The sequence below is a fragment of the Cynocephalus volans genome, chromosome 16 (assembly GCF_027409185.1).
Source record: "Cynocephalus volans isolate mCynVol1 chromosome 16, mCynVol1.pri, whole genome shotgun sequence".
NCBI lineage: Eukaryota > Metazoa > Chordata > Mammalia > Dermoptera > Cynocephalidae > Cynocephalus > Cynocephalus volans.
In genome coordinates, this window is record NC_084475.1 from 569,388 (window position 1) to 591,097 (window position 21,710).

At 46.9% G+C, this 21,710-nt stretch overlaps 1 protein-coding gene and 1 pseudogene across 6 annotated transcripts in view; one reads left to right on the forward strand and one right to left on the reverse strand.

The window, feature by feature from the left end:
* The window catches only part of LOC134364666 (G patch domain-containing protein 8-like), a 72,121-nt gene that overhangs the window by 24,132 nt on the left and 26,279 nt on the right, over positions 1-21,710 (forward strand). For 3 of the 6 annotated variants that reach the window (XR_010021866.1, XR_010021869.1, XM_063080691.1), the window contains exon 4: positions 10,758-10,977. Coding sequence is in view for 1 of the 6 variants with exons in the window: in XM_063080692.1 (XP_062936762.1) it covers positions 10,758-10,845 (88 nt within the window). In the remaining 5 variants the exon portion in view is untranslated. Of the gene's footprint in view, positions 1-10,757; positions 11,144-16,339; positions 16,438-18,301; positions 18,379-21,710 lie in introns of those variants that run through there. The other 3 variants (XR_010021870.1, XR_010021867.1, XM_063080692.1) reach the window with 3 other exon arrangements.
* LOC134365023 (putative protein FAM10A4) lies at positions 950-10,354 on the reverse strand (annotated as a pseudogene).

The following is a 21,710-nucleotide window of genomic DNA, read 5'->3' on the forward strand; positions in this document are numbered from 1 at the left end:
GTAATCCAACTCTACTGCAGGATTACAAAAAAATCATCCCTTCACCACAGTGTAAGATTTAAATGCAACCTGCACAAGGGTGCATGTTATATAAAACATAGTAAGATTGCTGCTACCCTGCCAAGTACTTCCAGTCCCTACACAGGTTCTACTGAAAAACTGGTGGTCCCTATAATTTTATGGAAATAAATCATTTTTTAAAAAATAAAGCATTTAAAAAGACAAATCAAAATGCTTCTGTAACCATATATCCAACTCAAACATTACCTATTTAAGTGAGTTATATTTGCCTCCCACTAATAAAACTTTATTTCACGCAAACGAGCAATAAATCTTCCATACTTAAGTACCTTCCTTGCCCAATAATTCAAAGGAAAAAACCCAAAATGATAAGTGAAAGAAAATGTAGGAATCAACACAACACTCCTTTGTTTTAAATATTTTTAGGTTTAAAAAGTGTTTAAGGTTTTCCTAGAAGGAAAACATTATCTGAATGAATACCCTAATGGCAAACCACTGTAAAATGCTTCAAGCTGCATTTGCAGCAGAGGGGTAGGGATTATCTTCAAAGCACCCCAGCTCTCTTGATGAGCTCAGAGGTACACTGGTTTGTATTATTGCGACATCCATTAGGTGATCTAGGTTATTTTTCCTTCATCAAGGGCTTTATTTGTCAGAAGGGCATTATGCTTGATCTTCAAATTTGGCTTACAATTTACTGATGAGATTCATAACCTTTGGGTTGCTCTGATATTTTGACATATTTGCTGGGTTCTGGGCCACATCCTGGAAGGCCACCATAACTTCTGGATCCTGCATGGCTGCAAGAACCTCTGTATCACTAAGAATTTCATTGAGCCCAGGCATTCCTGCCATTCCAGGCATGCCCCCTCCCATTCCAGGCATTCCCCCAGGAAAGCCACCTGGAAAAGAGTAGTACTGAGCTCCTGATGGTCATCTGGTTTCTTCCTCCCTCTGGGCTCTCTCATGTTCATCTGGAGCCTTCTTAACCCTTTCTATTCTTTCTTTGATCTCTCGCTCTTCACGTTTTCGCTCATACTTTCTCCGATGTTCTGCAATTTTCTGGGCCCTTGGTTGAACTTCTTTCAGCATTGCACTAGCATCTTCATCATAATCCAGTTTACAGGCAAGGGCAAGACCATGGGCTGCTTCTTTCCAGTGGCTCAGAAGTCTGTGTGCTTTCCCTCACCACTTGTAAGGCTGAGCTGAGTCAGGATTTATTTCAATGGCTCTGTCACAGTCTCTGATAGCAGCATTTGGCTTCTGTAATTTGATGAAGACACTGGCTCTCTTGGCATACAGAATGGCCAAGCGAGGATTCAGCTTGATGGCATCTGTGAACAAATCAATGGCTTTCTATGGTTAACCACCATCACTTAGGGCTTCAATGGCAGCCACTTTCTTATCATTCGCCTGATCCATCATCTCCTCTGTTATCTCTACATTTTCATCTCCCATTTCTTGAGGGGCTTCAGTGTCTGGTTCAATCACACCTTCATTGTCAATTTCTAGATCACTCTCCTCACTCGATAGGTCATCTGTCTTTATGTCTTCCTCCGCCTTCTTACTATCTGTTTTTTCTTCCTTGATATTTTCTTCGGATTTAGCTTTATGAGTAGCAGGTGATACTTTACCCCCATGCTCTCCACCCACTCCCTCAGGAAGCGCATTTGCTCGGTGTGGCGAATGCTCGGATCCTGCTTTCACCAGTTCATGAAGGCCCGAAGCTCGCTCACTTTTCCGGGATCTATAGCCGGGAGGCAGCGGGGCAGCGGGAGGTGGAGGGCATGGCTGAGGCTGCAGCGGCTCCAGGCCTGGGCGCTGTCTCAGCGTGAGCGCCTAGAAGCCAAACGTGTGCTTTTAATCAGTATTCTGTAATGTACCCAGGACTGTAGGTGTTGGTTCACTTCTGTCTCCTGGAGAGAGACAGGATGGTGGTAAGAAATACCACTACTATAGAATTGAAATATACAGTAGTTCTTCTGGCTGAAAACATTGGAGATAGCTCTGAATGTGGTTTTCTCAGGGTATTTGAAGTGGTCATATGTATTCTTCATGATTAGGACAAATTCACTAGAAATTTGAGGCTAAATTGGTAAGAATCTTGGCCAGATATTTAGGAATGGTCTTCAGGGAAAAAGAAAATACTGTAACATCTGTCTCATACTATAATTTCCTCCTTGATTTCTTCTTATACTTTATATTTCACTCCTGTGACATTTTAAATATTCTATCTTGTATAATTTTTGTTTATGCATCTCTTTGGCCATCATTAGACTATAAGCTCCTAAAGGATAGTAATTACTATGCATTTATGTGTTCTCTTTTGTTGGTTTTCATGTTTTTATTCTTCATGTGTTCATTAAATCCTTAGAATGTGCCAGATCTGTACTAACTAATAAATGTAATGCAGTATAATGAGTATTGTAATTAGGAGATTTAAAGGGAGAGTGGGGGCTTAATAGCGAATTGAACAATTTTAACTTAGAATTACAGTTTATTTCCTTAATGATTTAACAGTGAAAGATACTCAGATTGTGAGAATCAGGAAGCAAGCAAGTATTTCACATCTTCCCAACCATACTTGCTGTTGATACATGGAGCACAGGTACCTGTGGGTTAGTGGAATCTCTTCATTCTTCCATGAAAATCGCTGGTATTTTAAAGTAGGATGAAATGTGAAAATGACAAGAACACAAAATAAACAGTGTGTTTTATAAGAAATCTATTTTGTTAAAGAAAAAAGCTTTAGAAAGTTTATTAAAAATTCAAAATAAAGGGACTCATACATTTAGAAAAGAGAACAAAGTAATATTATCTTCCATGTATAAATGTATTTTATTAGTTTTAAATCCAATCTTTCCTCTCTCACTAAATCTTCCCAAGCCTGTAGAGTAGATAGCTACCAAGTGGGAGTTACAGAGAAAATCCAATGGGAGCTCAGGAGGAGGGAGCAAAGAATGTAGACCTTGAAGTAGGAATTGGGTCAGGTGGTAACATATGCAGTTGAAGCCCTTTAAGTGTGAGACAATAGGAAGTGGTGTGAGCTGTGCCATGTTTAGGGAAAAATAAATGCCACTCAGCTCCTGCTGATTGTTCCTATGTGGGAGTATAGTCTCAGTGTTGCCAGGTCTTCTGAATTTTTTAAAGGAAACTAGAAATCCAGACTTTTCTATGAAATTTTCTAATTGATGAATGCTGGCTCAAAGTGTAAAATAATGTAGGAAAGACAAAACATATTGATAAATTCCTAATTGATGAATGTTGGCTCAAAATGTAAAATAACGTAGGAAAGACATTGAAATCTGACCTGGGTTTAAATTCCAGCTTTCCAACTGTAATAAGAAGTGTGACCTTGCTATACCCTCAGTATACTCATTTTTAAAAGATTTGGGGGTTGTTTCAGAAATTAAATATGATAGTATATGTATTTTATATACATGTGGCAATCTCATTTTCCTCTCTGGTTATAGAGTGGGACATAATGTCACTTAAGAGATTGAGGTCAAACAGCTAAGGATAGGAGGGAGCTGTGTTTACCACACAAATCTTCTGACCTCTACTTCCATTAGATTTATGGTTCTCAGCAGAATCGCCTTGGCTACTTGCTGAAAACATAGATTCCCAACCAGCACAACTCACCAGGTCTGGGGTGGGGTTCAGGAAATTAATTTTTTTTTTTTTTTTTTAAAGATGACCGGTAAGGGGATCTTAACCCTTGGCTTGGTGTTGTCAGCACCACGCTCAGCCAGTGAGCAAACCGGCCATCCCTATATAGGATCCGAACCCGTGGCCTTGGTGTTATCAGCACCACACTCTCCCGAGTGAGCCACGGGCTGGCCCAGGAAATTAAATTTTAAATAAGCTGCCCCCAAAATTTTAATGCAAATGGAATGGACTATAGCTGGAAAAACATTGCTTTGGACCATGTGAATGAAATAGGCTTCTAAGAAAATGACCTTCTTTACAGCAAGTAGGGTGGCCAGTTGGTTTTTTTACCCAAAATGTGTTAGTGATTTTAGATCTGAAGTAGTATAATATATTTATTTTTCTTTTTAGTTGTATCTTTAGCCTGATTTACATTGTTTCCTACCTTATTACTTACAGACTTCTTGCCCTGTTAATTTGCATGATTAAAATGAAACTGGCTTAGTAAGATACTTAGGCAAGAAAGTGGAGTGTCCAAGAAACTTTTTAAAGTGAACAATATAGAGTGATAGTGGTTTCTTTGTAAGTAGAATAGTCCAATCAGATGGAAATAGTTCAAAATATAAAAATTTATTAGTTAATCAGTATTTGATAAATAGGAACTAAGAGGAACAAAACTGCTTTCAAAGGTGTATGTAATCATAGAGTTTTTAGAACTGGAAAGGAAAATTTTGGGGGATGACCTAAGATCTCTGGGTGCTTAGCAAAGGAAATAAGGGGAATTTTTTTTTTTTTTTAGTAATTTAAATCTACTGGACTTTCTTAATTTACATACTCTTATATTCTGCATGGACTTCATCTATTACAAATTTGATGTACCATGGATTAATATCTTTTGCCACTCACTACACATACATATGTGCTATTGTCTCCCTCCAGGTGATGGTAATAGTAAATAATAGGCATTTCAATAATGTTTAATTTATGTTACTTAAATTTATTTCTTAGGTGATCCGTATTATATGTTTAATTTCGAGAAGGTCTTGCTAAAATTATGCTTTTATAAATTAATTCTTTTGGCACTAATTTGGTAAATGGAATGATATATGGGAAGGACTTTTGGGCAAAACTTGAATTATTGATCCTAGATAATAATTTTGTTCGTCTGTAAGTGGGGTTGTTTCATCACCACCAAATCATATGTGAAACTTTAGCATTTGTCACAGCTTCTGTTTTAGAGTATCTTTTATTTTAAGTTCATTTTCAAAACTACCAAGTTTGAAAATAAAAGGAAGACTATATTTTACTTCCTGAAGCCTTGAGATAATGATTGTGTTAGAATTTAACAGTTTTCTGTATAGCGATTTATAGTTTACAAAGCGTCTTCCATTTGTTCTCTCTTTTGATCTATATGCCAGTTCTGAAGTCTTCATTTTGCAGGTTGGCTACTGAGACTTCTTAGGCTCTGGTTGTCAAAAGTCACACAGGTGTTTAGATAGTATCTCTTATTGCATAACTGAGATTTTGTAGCCTAGCTTTTTTTAGGGACAACCTAGGAAGATATAGAAAGAAATTAATTAAAGATGAAATGGCGGCTGTGGGTGCTGGTGGTGGTGGCTTCTGGCAAGTCACTGGCTCTCTGGCTTCTGCGTCTTTAGAGACCTGCCCCAGGACCTTTGCACTTGCTGGGTCTGCATCTCCTGGGTTTCTCATGAGAATGGATGGATCTAGACCACAATCTCTCAGCCTCAGCACTGTGGGCATTTGGAGCTGGGTCACTCTCTGTGGTGGGGTGTCCTGGGCACTGCAGGTGCTGACCAGTGTCCCTGGCCCTCAGCTACTCCACCCAAGGAGCACTCCCCAGTTGTGACAACAACAAATGTCCCCAGACATTGCCAAATGTCACCTGGGGAGCAAATCACCCCTGGTTGAGACTCACTGTCCTACAATGCCTTTCCCCCAGGTATCCACACCCTCCCTGCTTGCCCATCTCAAGGACACCTGTCCCCGTGCTGGTCACCTCTACCTGGTTATCTTGCCATTTTTCTTTATACTCCCAGCTTCACCTCCAGGACTTGCCTGAGGCATCGCCTCCTCCAGGAAGTCCTCCTTGATGTGCCAGCCTGGGCCAAGTAACTCCTTGTGGCTCCTACAGTGCCTATGTGTCTACCCACCCTGACCTCCATGACCTGTAGCCTCGGCTTTGCCCAGGAGGGCGGCCAGGGCAGGGGCTGGCACTGGTTCACTCCCCACGGCATCTGCCTGCCCAGCCCAGGGACAGCACCCAGCACCTGCTCCACAAATACCTGCGGGCAGTACACGAACGTCACAGTTACAGTGACTGGCAAGCCTTTGTGTTTTTCCTTCCTTTAAATTTTTTTTTTCTTCTTTGGAATTTTCTCTTCTTTCCATCATTCACAAAATGATCGTGAATCATTTTGAAATCAAGAAAGTCTAAAACTTCAAAACAGGAAAGGAAACGGCCGATTTAGCAGTCACGACCATCAGATGGAGGATTCGCACACCGAAGCCAATACGGGCTGGGTTTATTCTTTTCAGTTCTGTGCCCAAGAGAACCAAGAGCTTCTGAAAGCAGCTAGGCTCCCTGGCTGCCGGGCCTCAAACACATGCCAGCAGGTGCCACGCTGTCCCTGCCTCGCGGGGCATCCCAGACCCCCGTGCAGGCTGGTAAATGGTGGCAACGATAGACCATTTGCCATTTGTTGGGCACTGTCAGGTGCACGGCGGGGATGACCGTTATCCCCATTTCTCAGAGGGGCACATCGAGGCACCCGGAAGTTCCCAGGATGAAGCCTATGTTTTTCCTTTTCCAGAGCTCAGGATCTTTTCCCAAGCTTGCGTGTTTGTCGTCCCTGTTTTCTCACTGGCTGCCATGTGGATCCCTCTCCAGACAGTTACCAACTGGGCTGTTTCCTTCCTACAGGACAGTGGGAGATTTTCTTGCTCCAGTGGGCTATGATGGAGTCTTAATATATAATGTAGTCTAGTCATAGGACTGACATCTATCACTTTTGCCAATTTTTCAATTTAAATATGTATTTAAAAAATTTTTAAATGCATGGATCTTCCCTCCCCCCAGTATCCTGCTGGCTGGAAGCAAATCTTAGCTTCTGCTGAACTTAAAGGGAAGAGTGACCATGGTGGGGGGGGTGACTCATTGGGGTCACCTAAGGATGTGTCTGCCTCTAGCACTTGCCATGTGCCAGGCGTTCTATAGGAATAAACTCACTTAATCCTCACAATAATCCTAGGAGGTAGGCACTCCTTATAGCCCATTTTACAGATGAGGAAACTGAGGTCCAGAGAGGTGGTGGAGCTGGGACTTGAACACCCAGGTGGGCCGGCTCCAGAGCACAAATTCCACATCTCCCTCCCTACTCGCTGCCCCTACAGTCAGTCATAGGTCCACAAAAGCATATCACAGGGTGAACGCTCTGGCACACGTTGTCACCAAATGGTAACATTCTTGTGGTCTCGCTACAGCCCCGAGCACAATGCAGAGCCCCCCTCCCCCCCCCAAAGCACCCAAAGGCAACAGACAGCCTTGAGTCCCCCCCTGGGCTGGGTGTCTTTCAAGCACTGGCCGAGGACCTCGAAGGCTCAAACACGGGCTGTAACTGGCACACTGGGAAGTGTGATCAGGAGCGAGTGTCCTGCCGAGTGCACGGGTCCCACATCATCGCATCTTCACGGTAACCAGGCCGGGGTTGTTCTGATCCCCATTTTCCAGGAGAGGAAACTGAGCTCAGCGAGGAGGAGAAGCGACTTGCCCACCATTTCCAGCTTGGGACTCAAGAAGGAGGGCCGGGCTCCTCCTGTCCAGCTGGTTCCTCTGCTGTCCTCTCCCCAGTCCAGAAGGCAGGATGGTTCAGTGGTCACATGCTCTGACAACCTGCTGTGTGACCTCGGGCAAGTCTCTTCCTCTCTGGGCCCTGATTTCCCCGGTGGCCCAAAGCTAGGCTCCTTTCATCCACCCCACTTAGCACGTGGCTAAGGGCATACATAGCCCATGGGTTCATCAGACCCATTTGAATCCTTCATGCCAGGCCTCTGCTTTCTCATCTGTGAAATGGGCACCATAAGAGCACCTACCCAAGGTGGGCACAACACCCCTTCTTTCACTTGCCCCTCTTGGACAATCGGCTGCCCTCATGATGTCCCTCCCCTCCTGCCCCCTGTCTGTCCCCAACATCATCCAGCTCCACTGGCCTGGGCCAGTGCTAAAGGGGAAAATAATGACTGTCACTGTCAAACGGACAACAGGTACCTAAAGATGTGAACCTAGATGTCAAATGCTGAGTTCATTTGCTCAGCAAATTCTGCCTGCATGCTTCCTCCTTTCCCTCTCCCAAAGCCAGGCCCCTTGAGGAGCACATCTGGGAGCCTGAGCATGTGTTAGGAGACAGACTGTATGCAGGGGGCTGGAAGGCTGCAGGGAGTGTGCATCTGATGAGGTAAATCAGGAGCCGCCTGGAGTTCTCTACAGGAAGAATTCAAAGTAGGGGCTTGGTTACCCTGGTACCCTAGGAGCCGCATGGAGTTAGCATCAGCAGGAAGTCACCGCTACCACCCCTAGCCTGGAGTTTCAGGGGTGGGGGATTCAGCCAGCCTGGGTATTCACATCCTGCCCCCACCAACTCTCTGGGCCTCAGTTTCCATTGGTAACTCTCAAAATTAGGGTTGAAATGTCAAAAGAAGCCAAGATTGTATGTCCACTGCAATATGACCAAAGATCCATTTAGTTCTCTAGTAGTGGCCAAAGTTTTTCCACTGTGAAAGAGAAAAAAAAAAAAAAAAAAAAAACAGAGAGTAGGTTGAGGATAGCAAACTTTTTCTGTAAAGATCTGGATGGTGAAATTTTTAGGTTTTGCAGCCACCTGGGCTTGGTTACAGCTGCTCAGCTCTGCCAGTGCAGTGGGAGAGCCCTTGTGGATGAGACATGAATGAATAGGCATGGCCATGTGCCAATGAAACTTTATTTACAATAACAGGCAGTGGGCTGGACTCAGCCTGGGGGTCAGAGTTTGCTAACCCCTGGTTGAACACATTTCCCCCATGCTCCTATGGCTTGGGACAGTGGAAGGCTGGCAACAAGCTATGTGTCCCTCAGCAGGGGACTGAGTGACTAACTCCTGGTATGCCCTGAGGATAGAGTATCATACAACTGTGAAAAGGGGAATGTGGCCTTGTAGATCCCAGACTTGAGGCTAAGTGAAAAAAGTGTAGAAGCAAGACAGGGACAGCAGGATGCTATCTGCATAAAACACTGAAGGCGAACACACAATACTGAAGAGTCTACAGAAAAATGTTTTTTATTTTATTTTATTTTATTTTATTTTACTTTTTTTTTTTTTTTTTTTTTTTTTTTGGTCTTTTTCGTGACCGGCACTCAGCCAGTGAATGCACCGGCCATTCCTATACAGGATCAAAGAGTGAGGACACGTACCAATGGATGAGGCCTCTGGGGAGAAACCATGATGGTTTCAAGGGACATTTGCTTATGTTTCATCAATTAAGAAACAAAAAGTCCCCAGGAAGAGACCAAAGCCACTGAATCTAGTCTCTCTGGGTTCCTGAGAGAGGGTGCGATGTCGTTGCCAGAGGACGTCTTTGTCCACATCGCCTGCTGCAGTCCAAAGTTGATGGAGACTCAAGGTGATGCCCGAGGGCCCCGAGGGAGCTACAGCTTGAGCCCTCAGGTGTCCCTAGCACCAGCTGCATGATCTCGTTTCATCTTGATAACTGCCCTCCAGCAGCTGGCGACCTTTCCAGATTCAATGAAGTTCAGGCCACGTCCCTCCTCTCTTTACCCGCTGTCCCCCTGTGTCCCCAGCACATTGAGAATGAAATGCAAATGCTTCAGCAAAGCCCAAGGGGCCCCCTCCTACTGCCCCCTTGCTTTCTCTGCTCTGGCCACACAGCTGCTCCTCCCACACACCAGGCACAGTCCTGCCTCAGGGCCTTTGCATGGGTGGTTCTTGCTGCCTGAATCACTCTCCCCAGATTTCCACATGACTTAATCCCTGGCATTCTGATTTCACTCAAAGGCTCCTCCTCAGGGAGCCTTCACCGTCTACCCAAAGCCCTTCTTCCACCTACCCTGTAAAATTCTGTCCCTGGTGTTGGTCACAATCTCAAAGTGGTCCTCTCCATCTGATGACTTCGTACCCATCTTCCCCAGTGGACTGCACACCTCACGGTGGCTGAGGTGTCTCTCATACACGCTGTATCCCAAGCCCACCACAGTACCTGGCACGTGGCAGATTTCCAGATATGGGTTGAGATCATAGTTGAATAGAACTAATCTACAGTGACAGAATCAGTGGTCGCCTGGGGGCCAGGTGGGGCTGGAGGAACCCTTCAAGGCGGATGTATGTATTCACCCTTGACTGTGGTGATGGTTTCACGGGTGTGTACAAGTACAGACATGGAAACTTGTCACTCAGAGACACTGTGCACTTTAGACATGTGCCTTTTACTTTGCATGACAGTGATGCCTGGAGAGTGATGTTCACAAAGAAACATACTTAAAACTTTTTATGTAGAGTCGAATGAATTCTACCATCCTATTTTCAAACTTAGATGGCTTGGACACACGCACAGAACCCACATACCTCGGGAAAATAAAGAGGATGAAAAACACCAGCATGTGGACGGTGGCCATCTTTGCCGGCTGGGCTCAGTGGTGGTTTTCATTTTGTTACGATCAATGGAACATTTTGTGTGAAAAGGAAGAAGTATCTGTGTATGTTAATATAAGACAACAGGCTGGCTTTGACTCTGTTAGTCCGTTTTGTGTTACTATAACAGAAATACCTGAGACTGGGTAATTTATAAGGAAAAGAGGTTTATTGGGCTTATGATTTGGGGACAGCTGCACCTGGCACTGGCCTCAGGCTGCTTCTACTCATGGCAGAAAGAGACAGGCAGCCGGCGGGTACAAGCAGATCACATGGCAAGAGGAGGCGAGAGAGAGAGAGAGAGAGCAGGTGCCAGGGTCCTTTAAACAATCAGCTCTCTCGGGAACTAATAGAGCGAGAACTCACTCACTGTCCCTTCTCCTCCAGGGAGAGCACTAATCTGTTCGTGAGGGATCTGCCCCCTGACTCAATCAGTTTCCAACACTGCCACCCTGGGGATCAAACTTCCACGTGAGTTTTGGAGGGGACAACACATCCAAACTCCATCAACCAGCGCCACAGCTGTGGGAACTGTGACAAGCAGAAGACATGGGTTCTGAGCTCCTTGCCCCGTTTTCTTCAGGCACCAGAAGCCCATAAACTCATTGTAAGTTGAAAATATTTTAAGTCAAAAATGCATTTAGTATACCTAACCTGGTGAACATCATAGCTTATCTTAGCCTACCTTAACTGTACTCAAAACACTGATGTTAGCCTACAGTTGGGCAAAGCCATCTAATGCAAAGCCTTTTTTATAATAAAGTATTGACTATCTCACGTAATTTATTGAACGTGGAACTAAAAGTGAACAACAGAATGGTTGTATGGTTGAAGTACAATTTTTACTGAATACCTATAGCTTTCGCACCATCATAAAATTTAATAATCATATGTAGAACCATTGGAACTTGGGGACCATCTGTACCACATCAGTTCAGAGATCTGATTGCAGGCTAGACGGTGGAGGGTCTCACTGGCCACTTTGAGAATGTCAGCTTTTACACATAATGTCATTTACATTTTAAAAGAACCTCTTGATGTGTTGTGCTGAGAACAGACTAAAGAAGTGCAAGGGAGAAGGTAATGGACCTGTTTGGAGGCTACAGGGATAATCTCGGTGAGGGATGATGGTTTTGCTGGTGTATTGGATGCATTCTATATCTGATCATTCCAATATCTGAAGACTCTCTGGGTCTACTCGGACAGTTGTTTCTCTCTCTTTGTGGGTCTGATTCCACTTTTGATTTCATAATCTTTTTTCCTCAACTCTATTGCAGTGTTTGATAGTGAGCTTCTGTTCACTGAAACTTTATTTGTAAGTTTTTGGTTTTTCTTTTTCTTTTCTTTCTTTCTTTTTTTTGTAGTCTTAGATTTCTTTGAGAGTGTTATTTGCTTTTGTTTAGGCACGTGTGGGCACTGCTGACCCGGGGACACTTGAAACGGAATTCTTGTCTTAGGTCTTTGGGGCCTTACAGGTAGTGAAAATTCAGACCCTAATTCCACGTTGGTATTTGCTTGTAGTTTTGAATTTTCAGGGAAGACTTTTCCCTACTACCCAGAGAAGCTAAGGAATGCAATATACTGGCTGGTTCCTTTTAAGGGAGTGGGTGTTTTTTCAATTTAACTTTTTGCTAGATCTTTCAGTATCTAGCTTTATTGTCCCCAATTGAAACAAAATCCTAGATCAATGAAGATTGGTAGGATTCCTTAGGGAGGTTGCAATCTTTACTAGTTTATCTCTCTGCATTGCTGTGTTTTTTTTTTTTTTTTTTTTTTTTGATCGATTTGCCTTTCATTCTTGTTACTTCATTGAAAAAACATTTTTTTCTTACCATTATATTTATAGCCTTTTTACGTGTTCTGTAGTGGGAGTATTTACCTGAGTAATTAGCCTTCCATGTTGCCATATACAGAAGTCTCCCTATCTTATGTTAATTATTTTGTGGACTTCTTCCCAGCTGACTGAAATGTTCCCTGTATTACAAAGAAAGTGATGCCCAAAGTGCCTAAAATAATCAGTTACAAAATTTCCATTGCTCACTGTGATCAGTGATCACAAATGGAGAGGCTGTAATGTCTCCAAAGTTAAAGAAATTTCCCTTGTGCGAAGTGATTAATTTTATAGTTGGATTCTAAGTGATCAACTTATTGCTCTTAATGGGAGGATGAGAAGAACCAAATGCTAATTGGCTCAAATGTCTAATTGATGATTATTGTTTTCAAAAGATGAACATACGTTAACTGTCAGGGAATCATTTTGAAAAGGGCTTAGAGCCGTGGAGAAATAAAACAGAGATTACTCTGCTGGTCGGAGCTAGCAGACAGCATGCTGCAGTGATTAAGTTTTGCTGTGTTGTCATGTTGTGAGCAACTAATCAAGCCTGGAAGGTAGATGCTTTTCTTTCACTTAACTCCAATACAAGGGTACTTCAAAAAGTGCGTGGAAAAATGGAATTAAAAGATATACGAATCTTTCCATGAACTTTTGGAAGTCCTCTCGTATACTGTAACGTTTTCTTTTTCTTTCTTTCTTTCTTTTTTTTTTTTTTTTTGGCAGCTGGCTGATATGGGAAAGCAAACCCTTGACCTTGGAGTTACAAAGCTGTGCTCTAACCACCCAGTCTAGCCAGCCAGACTGTGACCAGTTTTTAAGGCTCGTTGACACCATGCTGTGATCCAGTTTCTTCTTAGGCACCACGGGTCCATTAGCATCACCTGTTATCGGAACAAATGCGAATTCACGTCTCTCATATCCATACCTATACTGAGTATTCCCATTTTTTGCTTTTGTTTTGTCGCTATTTTGTAAAGGTTTCAATGAGTATTCTGGTACACAGGGCATCACCCTTGGTCTACAAGGTGGCGGGAGGTGGGCGAGGCTGAGGAGGTCACGGGGGCAGCCAGTGGGGCCTGCAGGGTGGAGAGGGGCTGGCGTGAGCCGCTGCTTTCCCATGCAGACAGCAGCAGGCTTTGCCTCTGAACATTTTAGCATACATATCGTTAATTAGAATTTGGGGCCAGAGACCTCCTTCCAAGGTGGCTCATTGTCATGGCTAGCAATTAGGTGCTGGCAAGTGGGATCCTCTCCACCAGGCTGCCTGGGTATCACCATGTTGTGGCAGGTGGCTTCCCCTAGAGGGAGCATTGTGAGAGACCGACCAGGAAGCTTCAGTGTGTTCTATGATGCTATGTCAGATGTCACACGCTGTCGTTTTGAAGCACTGTATTGATCACCTGGGTCATGTCTGATTCAGTGTAGGAGGGGACTACACAGAACATGAATACCAAGTGGCAAGGATTCTTGGTGGCCAACTTACAGGCTATCTAACACGCCTACTCTTTCTCCAGACTGCCTTTTCTCATGAGCCCCGAATTCCTTTTCTTCTGCTTCAGCTTGTCCTCGAGAGCCTGGTTTTGTTGTTGCTGTTTAGGGCCTTGGGAATTCATCGCCTGGTTTGGGACAACATGGGAGGTCTCCTTTTTCCATTTCTCTCTCTTTTTTTTTTTGCGGATGGCCAGTCTGAGCTCTTGACCTTGGTGTTATACGCCGTGCTCTAATCAGCTGAACTAACTGGCCAGCCTCTTCCATCTTTTTCTTTTTTTCCTTATACTACTTACCTCTCTCTGCACCTCTCAGCCTGACCCTCACCTCTCTCCTTCCTTTCCTCTAGCACCCCTGACCAGTAGATGTTCTGAGAGTCAGCTGGGGACGCGGCAAATAAGAGGGGTCTGCTGAGTGCAGGAAATATTCTGAGAAGGTTTGATTGCTGGTCCCTCATCACCTGCTGCACTACGGGGTGGGGGGTGTCTTCTGTCTTGTCAATGCTACTGTCGTCTTTCATGTTCTGCGTGGGGTCCCCAACATTCCTTGGGGAAGAGGATATTCGGTTTAACGGCTCTTATCCATCTGTAACTTGGGAACAGAGATATCTGTATTGCAAGGGGTGGCTGAAGAGTTGCCTGTTGGGGCACAGGTTGTTCCTTGTGTTTGGGACGAGGGGTCACCGCAGAGGCAGTCATCTCATTTTGGGAAAGATTTGAGGATTTGCATCTGGGCCTCCCTCCTCATTTGTATGAGAACGTTGCTTGCTGATGCTTCTTTATCAACTCTTATTTGGGGATAAGAAACAGAGAGAGTTTTCTGGGGATCTCTTTTGTCACTTTTGTTGCAGAATGTGCTAGATTGCCTGTTGATATTCTGATCATTGCTTGTGTTAGGGTGTCATTGCTGGGGGTACTTATAAAAAGTATGGAAAGACAAGGGATGCAAGTTGGGATTGTGTTGGGTGCCCACACAGGGGTGCCTCTGATGGTAGCTGTCATGCCCCCTTCCAGGCTGCTGTGTCTCAGAAATGTACCCTCCTGAGCATGTGGGCAGCGTGAAGGGGCTGGTCAGAGATGAGGTGGACTTGGGAGATAATGCACAGCATGGCTCAGGGCTCAGGGCAGGAGACCACTCACTGGCCACCTCTTCCTGGGGTACTCCACTGAAGGTCTCAATGCCATCATTGTCTTTGCTGCCTGCTTTTGTCTCCTGGACAGCAGCTCTCCCAACTACCACTACCTGTAAGTAGTGGAGAACCTCTTCCTGTAAGTCACTTGCCCTCTTGGAGAACCTCTTCCTGTAAGTCACTGAGCCACTGCGGGCAGCCTGTGGCCAGCCACTGACAGCTCTGGGGGGATGTCCAGGTTGCTGGTGGGGCCAGGCTGTGAGAACCATGCCGCAGGAACACTGATTTTCTAGGACATGCTTTTTGATTTCCCTAGAGTTGGTAATCACCTGGAGTTTTTGCGTCTGCGACTCCTTTTCTCCCAGAACCTCCCCAGCAGAGCTGACTTCTCCACTCCTGTGGCTGCTGCCACCCAGCTGTGGTCCTGGCCTCTCTCTTCTTCACTCCATGGGGATTCCTGGGATGTAGCTCCTATTTCTTGGGTCCACGTTTCCCTGTTTCTTGGTTTGCTCCCTTTTGGGGGGCGGGGAATGTGTGCCCCCTAGGGTTTCCAGAGAGAGCATGTTCCTCCTACCCTCCTGTGTAAAATTGGTGGTTTGGCTGAGAACAGTATTCTGGGAAGTGGATAATTTCCTTTGCCCCATGTCTTTCAGCTTCCAGTCTTGGGCAGCTGAGTGTTCTGAAACTGTCCTGCCCTTTCATCCTCTGCTTGTCACATGTTCTCTCTCTCTCTCTCTCTCTCTGGAAGTTTGTAGAATCTTCTTACCCACATCCTGCACTCTTATGGTCTTGAGCTTTGTATGGGGCTATTTTAACCCACTGTGCTGCGCCCTTGGTGGGCTCAGTCGTGCGTTCTCTTCCTGGCAGACTTCTTTGAATGATATAATTGGTGATTTCTCCCACTTTGGTTTCTCTGTTCTCTTTCTGGAACACTTTCTTGTCATACGTTGCATTTCCTGTGTAGATACTCTCATTTTCTTGCCTTTTTTTCTCCTTTTTGTCATTTCATTCTACTTTTTGGGAAATTTCCTTTGCTTTTTCTTCCAAATGTTCTATTGGCATTTTGACTATCAGATTTTTTATTTCCAAGGGCTTGCTCTCGTTTTTTGATTGTTCCTCTTTAAAAGGCCAACTTATACTTGTTTCCTGGCTATTGTATCTTCTATTATCTCTTTGAGGATAATATACATAAGAGTTTTTTCTAGAAATGTTCTCTCTCCTCCAAGTTACTTTTATTTTCTCTTTGTGGGTTTTGGTCTCTTCGTTGGCTGACATTTATGAGTGGAGTGCTACAGAGGTGACAGAAAGCTCCTTGCCTCAAAGGCAGCTCCCCTCTGGGCCATTATGGGGGAGCCAGCCACTGTAGAGGAATCCCCAAACATCGACAGCCTCTGTAGGGCTTTTCTCACAGCCTGGTGGCCAGTGCTCTGGAAGCCTAGAGAGGGATGGCATCTGGGGTCACCATCCTGTAGATGACTTTCATTTCATATTTATTTTATTTTATTTTATTTTTGGCAGCTGGCTAGCACACAGATCTGTACCTTTGACCTCGGTGTTATCAACACCATGCTCTAACCAAGTGAGCTAACCAGCCGGTGCATGACTGTTTTCAGATGGTGAGTGTTTGCTGATTGTCTATTGAATACATTTAATACTCATTAAATGAATGAGTAGATGAAAGAGAGGTCGAGGAGAGAAGACATCCCAGAATGAAGCCTGTTAAACTTGTATCCATGTGCAGAAAAGCATTTTTAAAATGAGCACAGTCCTAACCTGGGAGCAGAGAATGAGGGCCCTTCATTTACAATGACAGGGACACTGGCAAGGCTCATTTGGAAGGCAATTTGTTGCGTGTAAGTTTCATATGCCTTAATATGTCCATGCCCTTTGGTCAAGAAATTCCATTCTTGGGCATCTATTGGAGGGATAGAATCCCAACTGCTTAGGAACAATCTGTTGTGTAATTTATAATACAAAAGCAATCTAAATGTCCACTAGTAGGGGAATAGTAAAGCAACGTCCCCCAGAACATTCATTTGATTTTATGCAGCTATCAAAAACTCTATATCTCTCCATAATGGCTGAAAAGTAGAAACAATTCAAGTGTCCATCAACTCATGAATGGGTAAAAGCAATGTGTATCCACATATTGGAATATCACTCAGCCATGAAAAGGAATGAGGATCTGACACATGCTACAACATGGATGAACCTTGAACATGTCACACTCAGTGACAGATGCCAGACACAAATGGCCACATAATGTGTGATTCCATTTCTATGAAATGTCCAGAGCAAGCCAATCCACAGAGACAGAAAGTGGATTTGTGGTTGCCGGGGGCTGGGGGAGGGGATGAGGAGCAAATAAAGTATAAATGCAAAGCACACAGTAAACAGGTGATAAATCAAAGTTGTTATAATGTCAAGTGAAGAAAAGCAGGAATCCAAATGGTATAAACGGTCCATCCATAACCAAGAGTGCATTAAAAACAAACAAACAAACAAAAACAGCTGAAGGGAGATAGAGTGTTAATAGCAGTTGAGTGTTTTGTTTTCCTTTTTTAATTTTTCTGAATTTTCTAAGTTTTTTATAAGGGGAGAAACCAATACATTTTTAAAAGTTTATTGTGGTAAAAAACACGTAGCATAAAATTCACCTTCTCAGCCATGTTTAGTGCACAGCTCAGTGGCATTAAGCACATTCACATGGCTGTGCAGCCATCGCCACTGTCATCTCCAGAACTTTCTCATCTTCCCAAACTGAAACCCTGTCCCTATTAAACACTCACTCCCCATCCCCCTCCCCAGCCCTTGGCACCCCCCATTCTACTTTCTGTCTCTGTGGATCCGACGACTCTAGGGACCTCCTGAGTGGAATCACACAGTGTTTGTCCTTTTGTGTCTGGCGTCTGTCACTGAGTACAGTGTCCTCACGGTCCATCCCTGTTGTAGAGTGTGTCAGAACTTCCTTCCTTTTTAAGGCTGAATAGTATTCCAGTGTGTGATGGCCACATTGTGTTTATCCATCCCCTGAGGGACACCTGGGTTGTTCCACCTTCTGGCTACTGTGAATCATGCTGCTACCAACATGGATGCACAAGTATCTATTTCCCGATACATTTTATTTTCAAAACTTGGACAGACATGAACAGGAAGGCATCCCCCAGATATCTCCTCCACCTTAACAAAAAACATGGGTGCTCTGGCTTGTTCACTCAGCAGAGCCTCAATCTGCTTTCCTGAGACATCTTTCAGCCCCAGAAGCCCAGCTAAGGAGGCCACCAGGGAAAGCATGGAGCCAACACTTCCCCTAGCAAGCCGGGGAACTGGCCGGGCCTTGGGGATGCTCCCTGGACCACGGATTGGGACCAGCCAGGCCCGGGGCACGTGGTGCATCTAGGCAGCCACCTTTCCATGCTATCAGTGATCTTGCAGATGAAGATGACAGATCTGCCCTTTCCTTTCCATGTCTCCTGCCAGATTCAGCTCCAGCTCTGCCCACATGGCCACATCACCCCTCCCACACTCACCGACATCTCCTAGCAACCAGCTCGCCACCTGCATCCTGCAGCCTGAGGTCCCCATTGGCTCGGGTTCTCTGGGGGGTTTCTCCAGCCCCAGCAGTCTGGTGTCCTCCTGCCACCACTGGTCAGCCCTTGGGTCTGCTGCCTGGTGGGACAAGGGCTGTGGCGGGGGGGAGGGGAGATGGCCAGAGTGACTGCTCTTTAGGCCTTTAGTGAGTGGCACTGCCCAGACGGCTCACTCATCTGGGCCAGATCTTTCCTAACTAGCTGCTTGGTTTTGCTATTGTGTTACCGAAACTCAGCTTTTTGGAGTTGCTAGGAGGGCTGACTTAACTCTTTGTCACTTGGTTGGTTTTCAGCCACCTGGTGGGGAGGAAGGAGAGCATCTGCCTTGCCTGGGAGCCAGAGACAGGAACGTGGACAGGGGCAGGGAGGCTTCTGAGAGCTGCCCCACCAGGATGTGAGGGAGGGAGTCAGTCTGTGAACGCAGCCCACAGTTCTGCTGCACCTGCCGTGTCCCTCCTTGTCACCAAGGCAAGCCCCTCCTCCCTTCCCTTTCCTTTCTTCCCACTGTCCTAGCTGGAGTCTCTCTCCTGGGTCAAGATGGAAAGAAACAGTGTCCTCTTCACTGCTGGGAAGGGACTCTCTGAGGGTCAGAGAAGGGCTCGAAGCATCTCAAACCCAGATGTACCCAGCTGCTGGTGTGTGCCTGGCCTGCTCCACATCTGCAGATACAAGGGCGAACAAGGCAGACTCGCTTCCTTCCCATAGAGAAGTCATGTCCTCGAGAGGAAGGCAGACAGGTCATTTTAATTGGCGATATGTGGCATAACGACAGCAAATAGGATTACGTGACAGGCTGAGGCAGTCAGGGAGGCCTCTCTGGGGAGGTGACATTTCAGCTGAGACCTGAAGGACAGGAGGAGGAGCAGACCAGCAGGTCAGGGGAAGAGCTCACCAGCCAGAGGGAACCACACATACAAAGGCCCTGGGCTAGCTCAGCAGAGACAGCAGGTCTGAAGTGGAGGGGTCAAGGGAGAGGGCGGCAGATGGGCTCTGTGGTTGTGTTGCTGTTGTTGTTGTTGTTTTAATATCTGAACCTCTCCAGTCAACATTTTATTTATCGTTATTATTTCTGTGGCTGGCCAGCGCAGGCACGGAAGCCTGGACCTTGGTGGTGTCAGCACCGCACTCTGGCCACCTGAGCAACCGGCCAGCCCGCAGACTGGTTCTTGTGGGGCCTGGTTTGGATCTGGGGTTTTGCACGCAGTGCAGTGGGGCCTCTCGAGGGCGTGAGCAGCGAGTGCCGCTGGGGCTGGAGAGAACCGTAGTGGAAGCGACAGGATTTCTAGACGGATCGGCTGCGACTGCAAAGGGATCCAGGAGGACTCCCTGGTGGTGGTGGCGGTGGCGGTGGCCAGCCTGGGCAGCTGCTGGGTGCGTGGCCGTGTGTGGGGGCTGAGGGTTAGGGAATTTGGGGAGTTCCCTGCATGAGGTGCAGAGAATGGGGGACAGCAGGAGAGAGGCCGTGCGGGGGAGGGGGTGGGGCAGAGGGACCTGCACTCGTCCCCGTGCCCAGGCTGTGGCTGTGGCCGGGACCAGCTGAGGGGCTGGCTCTGCCTGTCAGTGTTGTACAGGTGCCCACTCCACCAGGAAGGGGCCCCATGGCAGGGAAGAGCGGCCTGCCCACCTGGGGGGTCTGAGCGGTCAGGCCCCAGGGAGCTGTTTCCTATTTTGACAGATAATGTGCCTGCCTGAAAGAAATGTTTTGGCCTAGGGACTGAGGAACAGAGGCCCGAGGAAGGCGGGTCCTCCCTTTGGCCTGGGCCTGAGAAGGGGGTCCCAGTGGTCTCCCTGTCCCAATCCCTCTGCAACCAGCCCGTGCTCTGTGCCCATGATAGGTGCCGGGGCCACGACCACCCTGTCCCTGCCCACCTCCCCCACCCCCCCTCCACCCCCCCACTGTGACCCAGCAGATGTCCATCTGTACCCCTTCCACCCTCTGAGGTTTGCCATGAGACTTTGGGGACACTGTGGGGGAGGTGCAAACTCAGCCTTGCCACCCCCCCCTCCGGGAAGCCTTCGGGGGCCTCCTGACTCTCTCGCTGTGCGTGGGTGGCCACAAATCTCCTGGAACAGCCCAGGGACGGTCCTGGACAGTGAGGCCAAGTCCGGGGTTGTGGGATTCATTGAGACAGCGCCTCTCGGCCAGATTTCTCTGCGCCCACGGGGGACCCCTGTGTGGGGATGGCCTGAGAGTGCCCATATCTGGGGAGCAGCCACTGGGCAGCCCTGACCCCTCGGACCCCCTTCCTGCCAGTGCTCAGGCTGCAGAGCCTCCGGGAGTGAGGCCTGCTGGCTTGAGCCCCCTACCCAGGACCAGAAGGAGGCGGAGGGCTCAGTGTCCAGGGTCACATGCCCCCTCCAAGTGAAGGACTGCATGGCCCATGCCAGAGGACAAGCAGATCTCCTGGATTCCCCACCTCTCCATTTCCAGGTAGTTCTACAAAGACATTCAGATGCTGGCCACACACGGGTGTCCTTGAAACATGTAAAAATGGAACAGAATGAATTGAGTAACCACAGATCACATCTGTCCAAGGATGGACTTTTCTTTGTCAAGAAAAACTCCTCACAAAGGGAGAGATTAGGGCAAAATGCAATGGGGGCCAGGCAGGGGTCCCCCATGTCCACCTGTGCCAGGAGGTGCCTGCCCATCCTGGACCCTGCACCCACGAGGGAGGGCACCGGGACCCCTTGCCCCAGCCTGGCCAAGACCTACATCAGGGAGGGAGGGTGGGAGGGCGGGTGAATGACAAAATCCAGGTCTTATTGACAGTCACAAAGCATCTCCTCTCTGTAGAAGGCACTCAGTGGAATGGGGTGCCGTGGGTTGGGGTCTCTGGGGTCAGGGTTAGACTGCGGGGTCACAGATGTGTCTAGGTCGTGGTCCACCACGGTCTGCCTGGCTCTGTGACCCTTCACAGGCTTTGGAGCTGGCAGGTGGGTGGGGGTCTGTTTGGAACAGGCTGGATTTGGGGCCGCTTGCAGAAGCGGGCCCCAGGCCTACTCCTGGACGGTGGCAGGGGGCCCATGCCCAGGATCCTATGGACCTGCCAGAAGGCCAGCATGTGCTGGACATACTGCTGGAGACGTGGCCATCAGGACAACCCTCCTGGCCACTCCCGGGGCTGCGGAGCACCCAAGGGGCCTCGCAAATGGGGCCACAGGAGGTCCAGCTGGGCCTGTTCTGGGTCCTTCGGGACAACCCTTCTTGCAAATGCCGAGCTCCAGTCACCCCAGGATGAGAGGAGTTTCACTGTGAGCCGCTCGATGCCCTGATGCCCCTCAGAGCACCAGCTCTT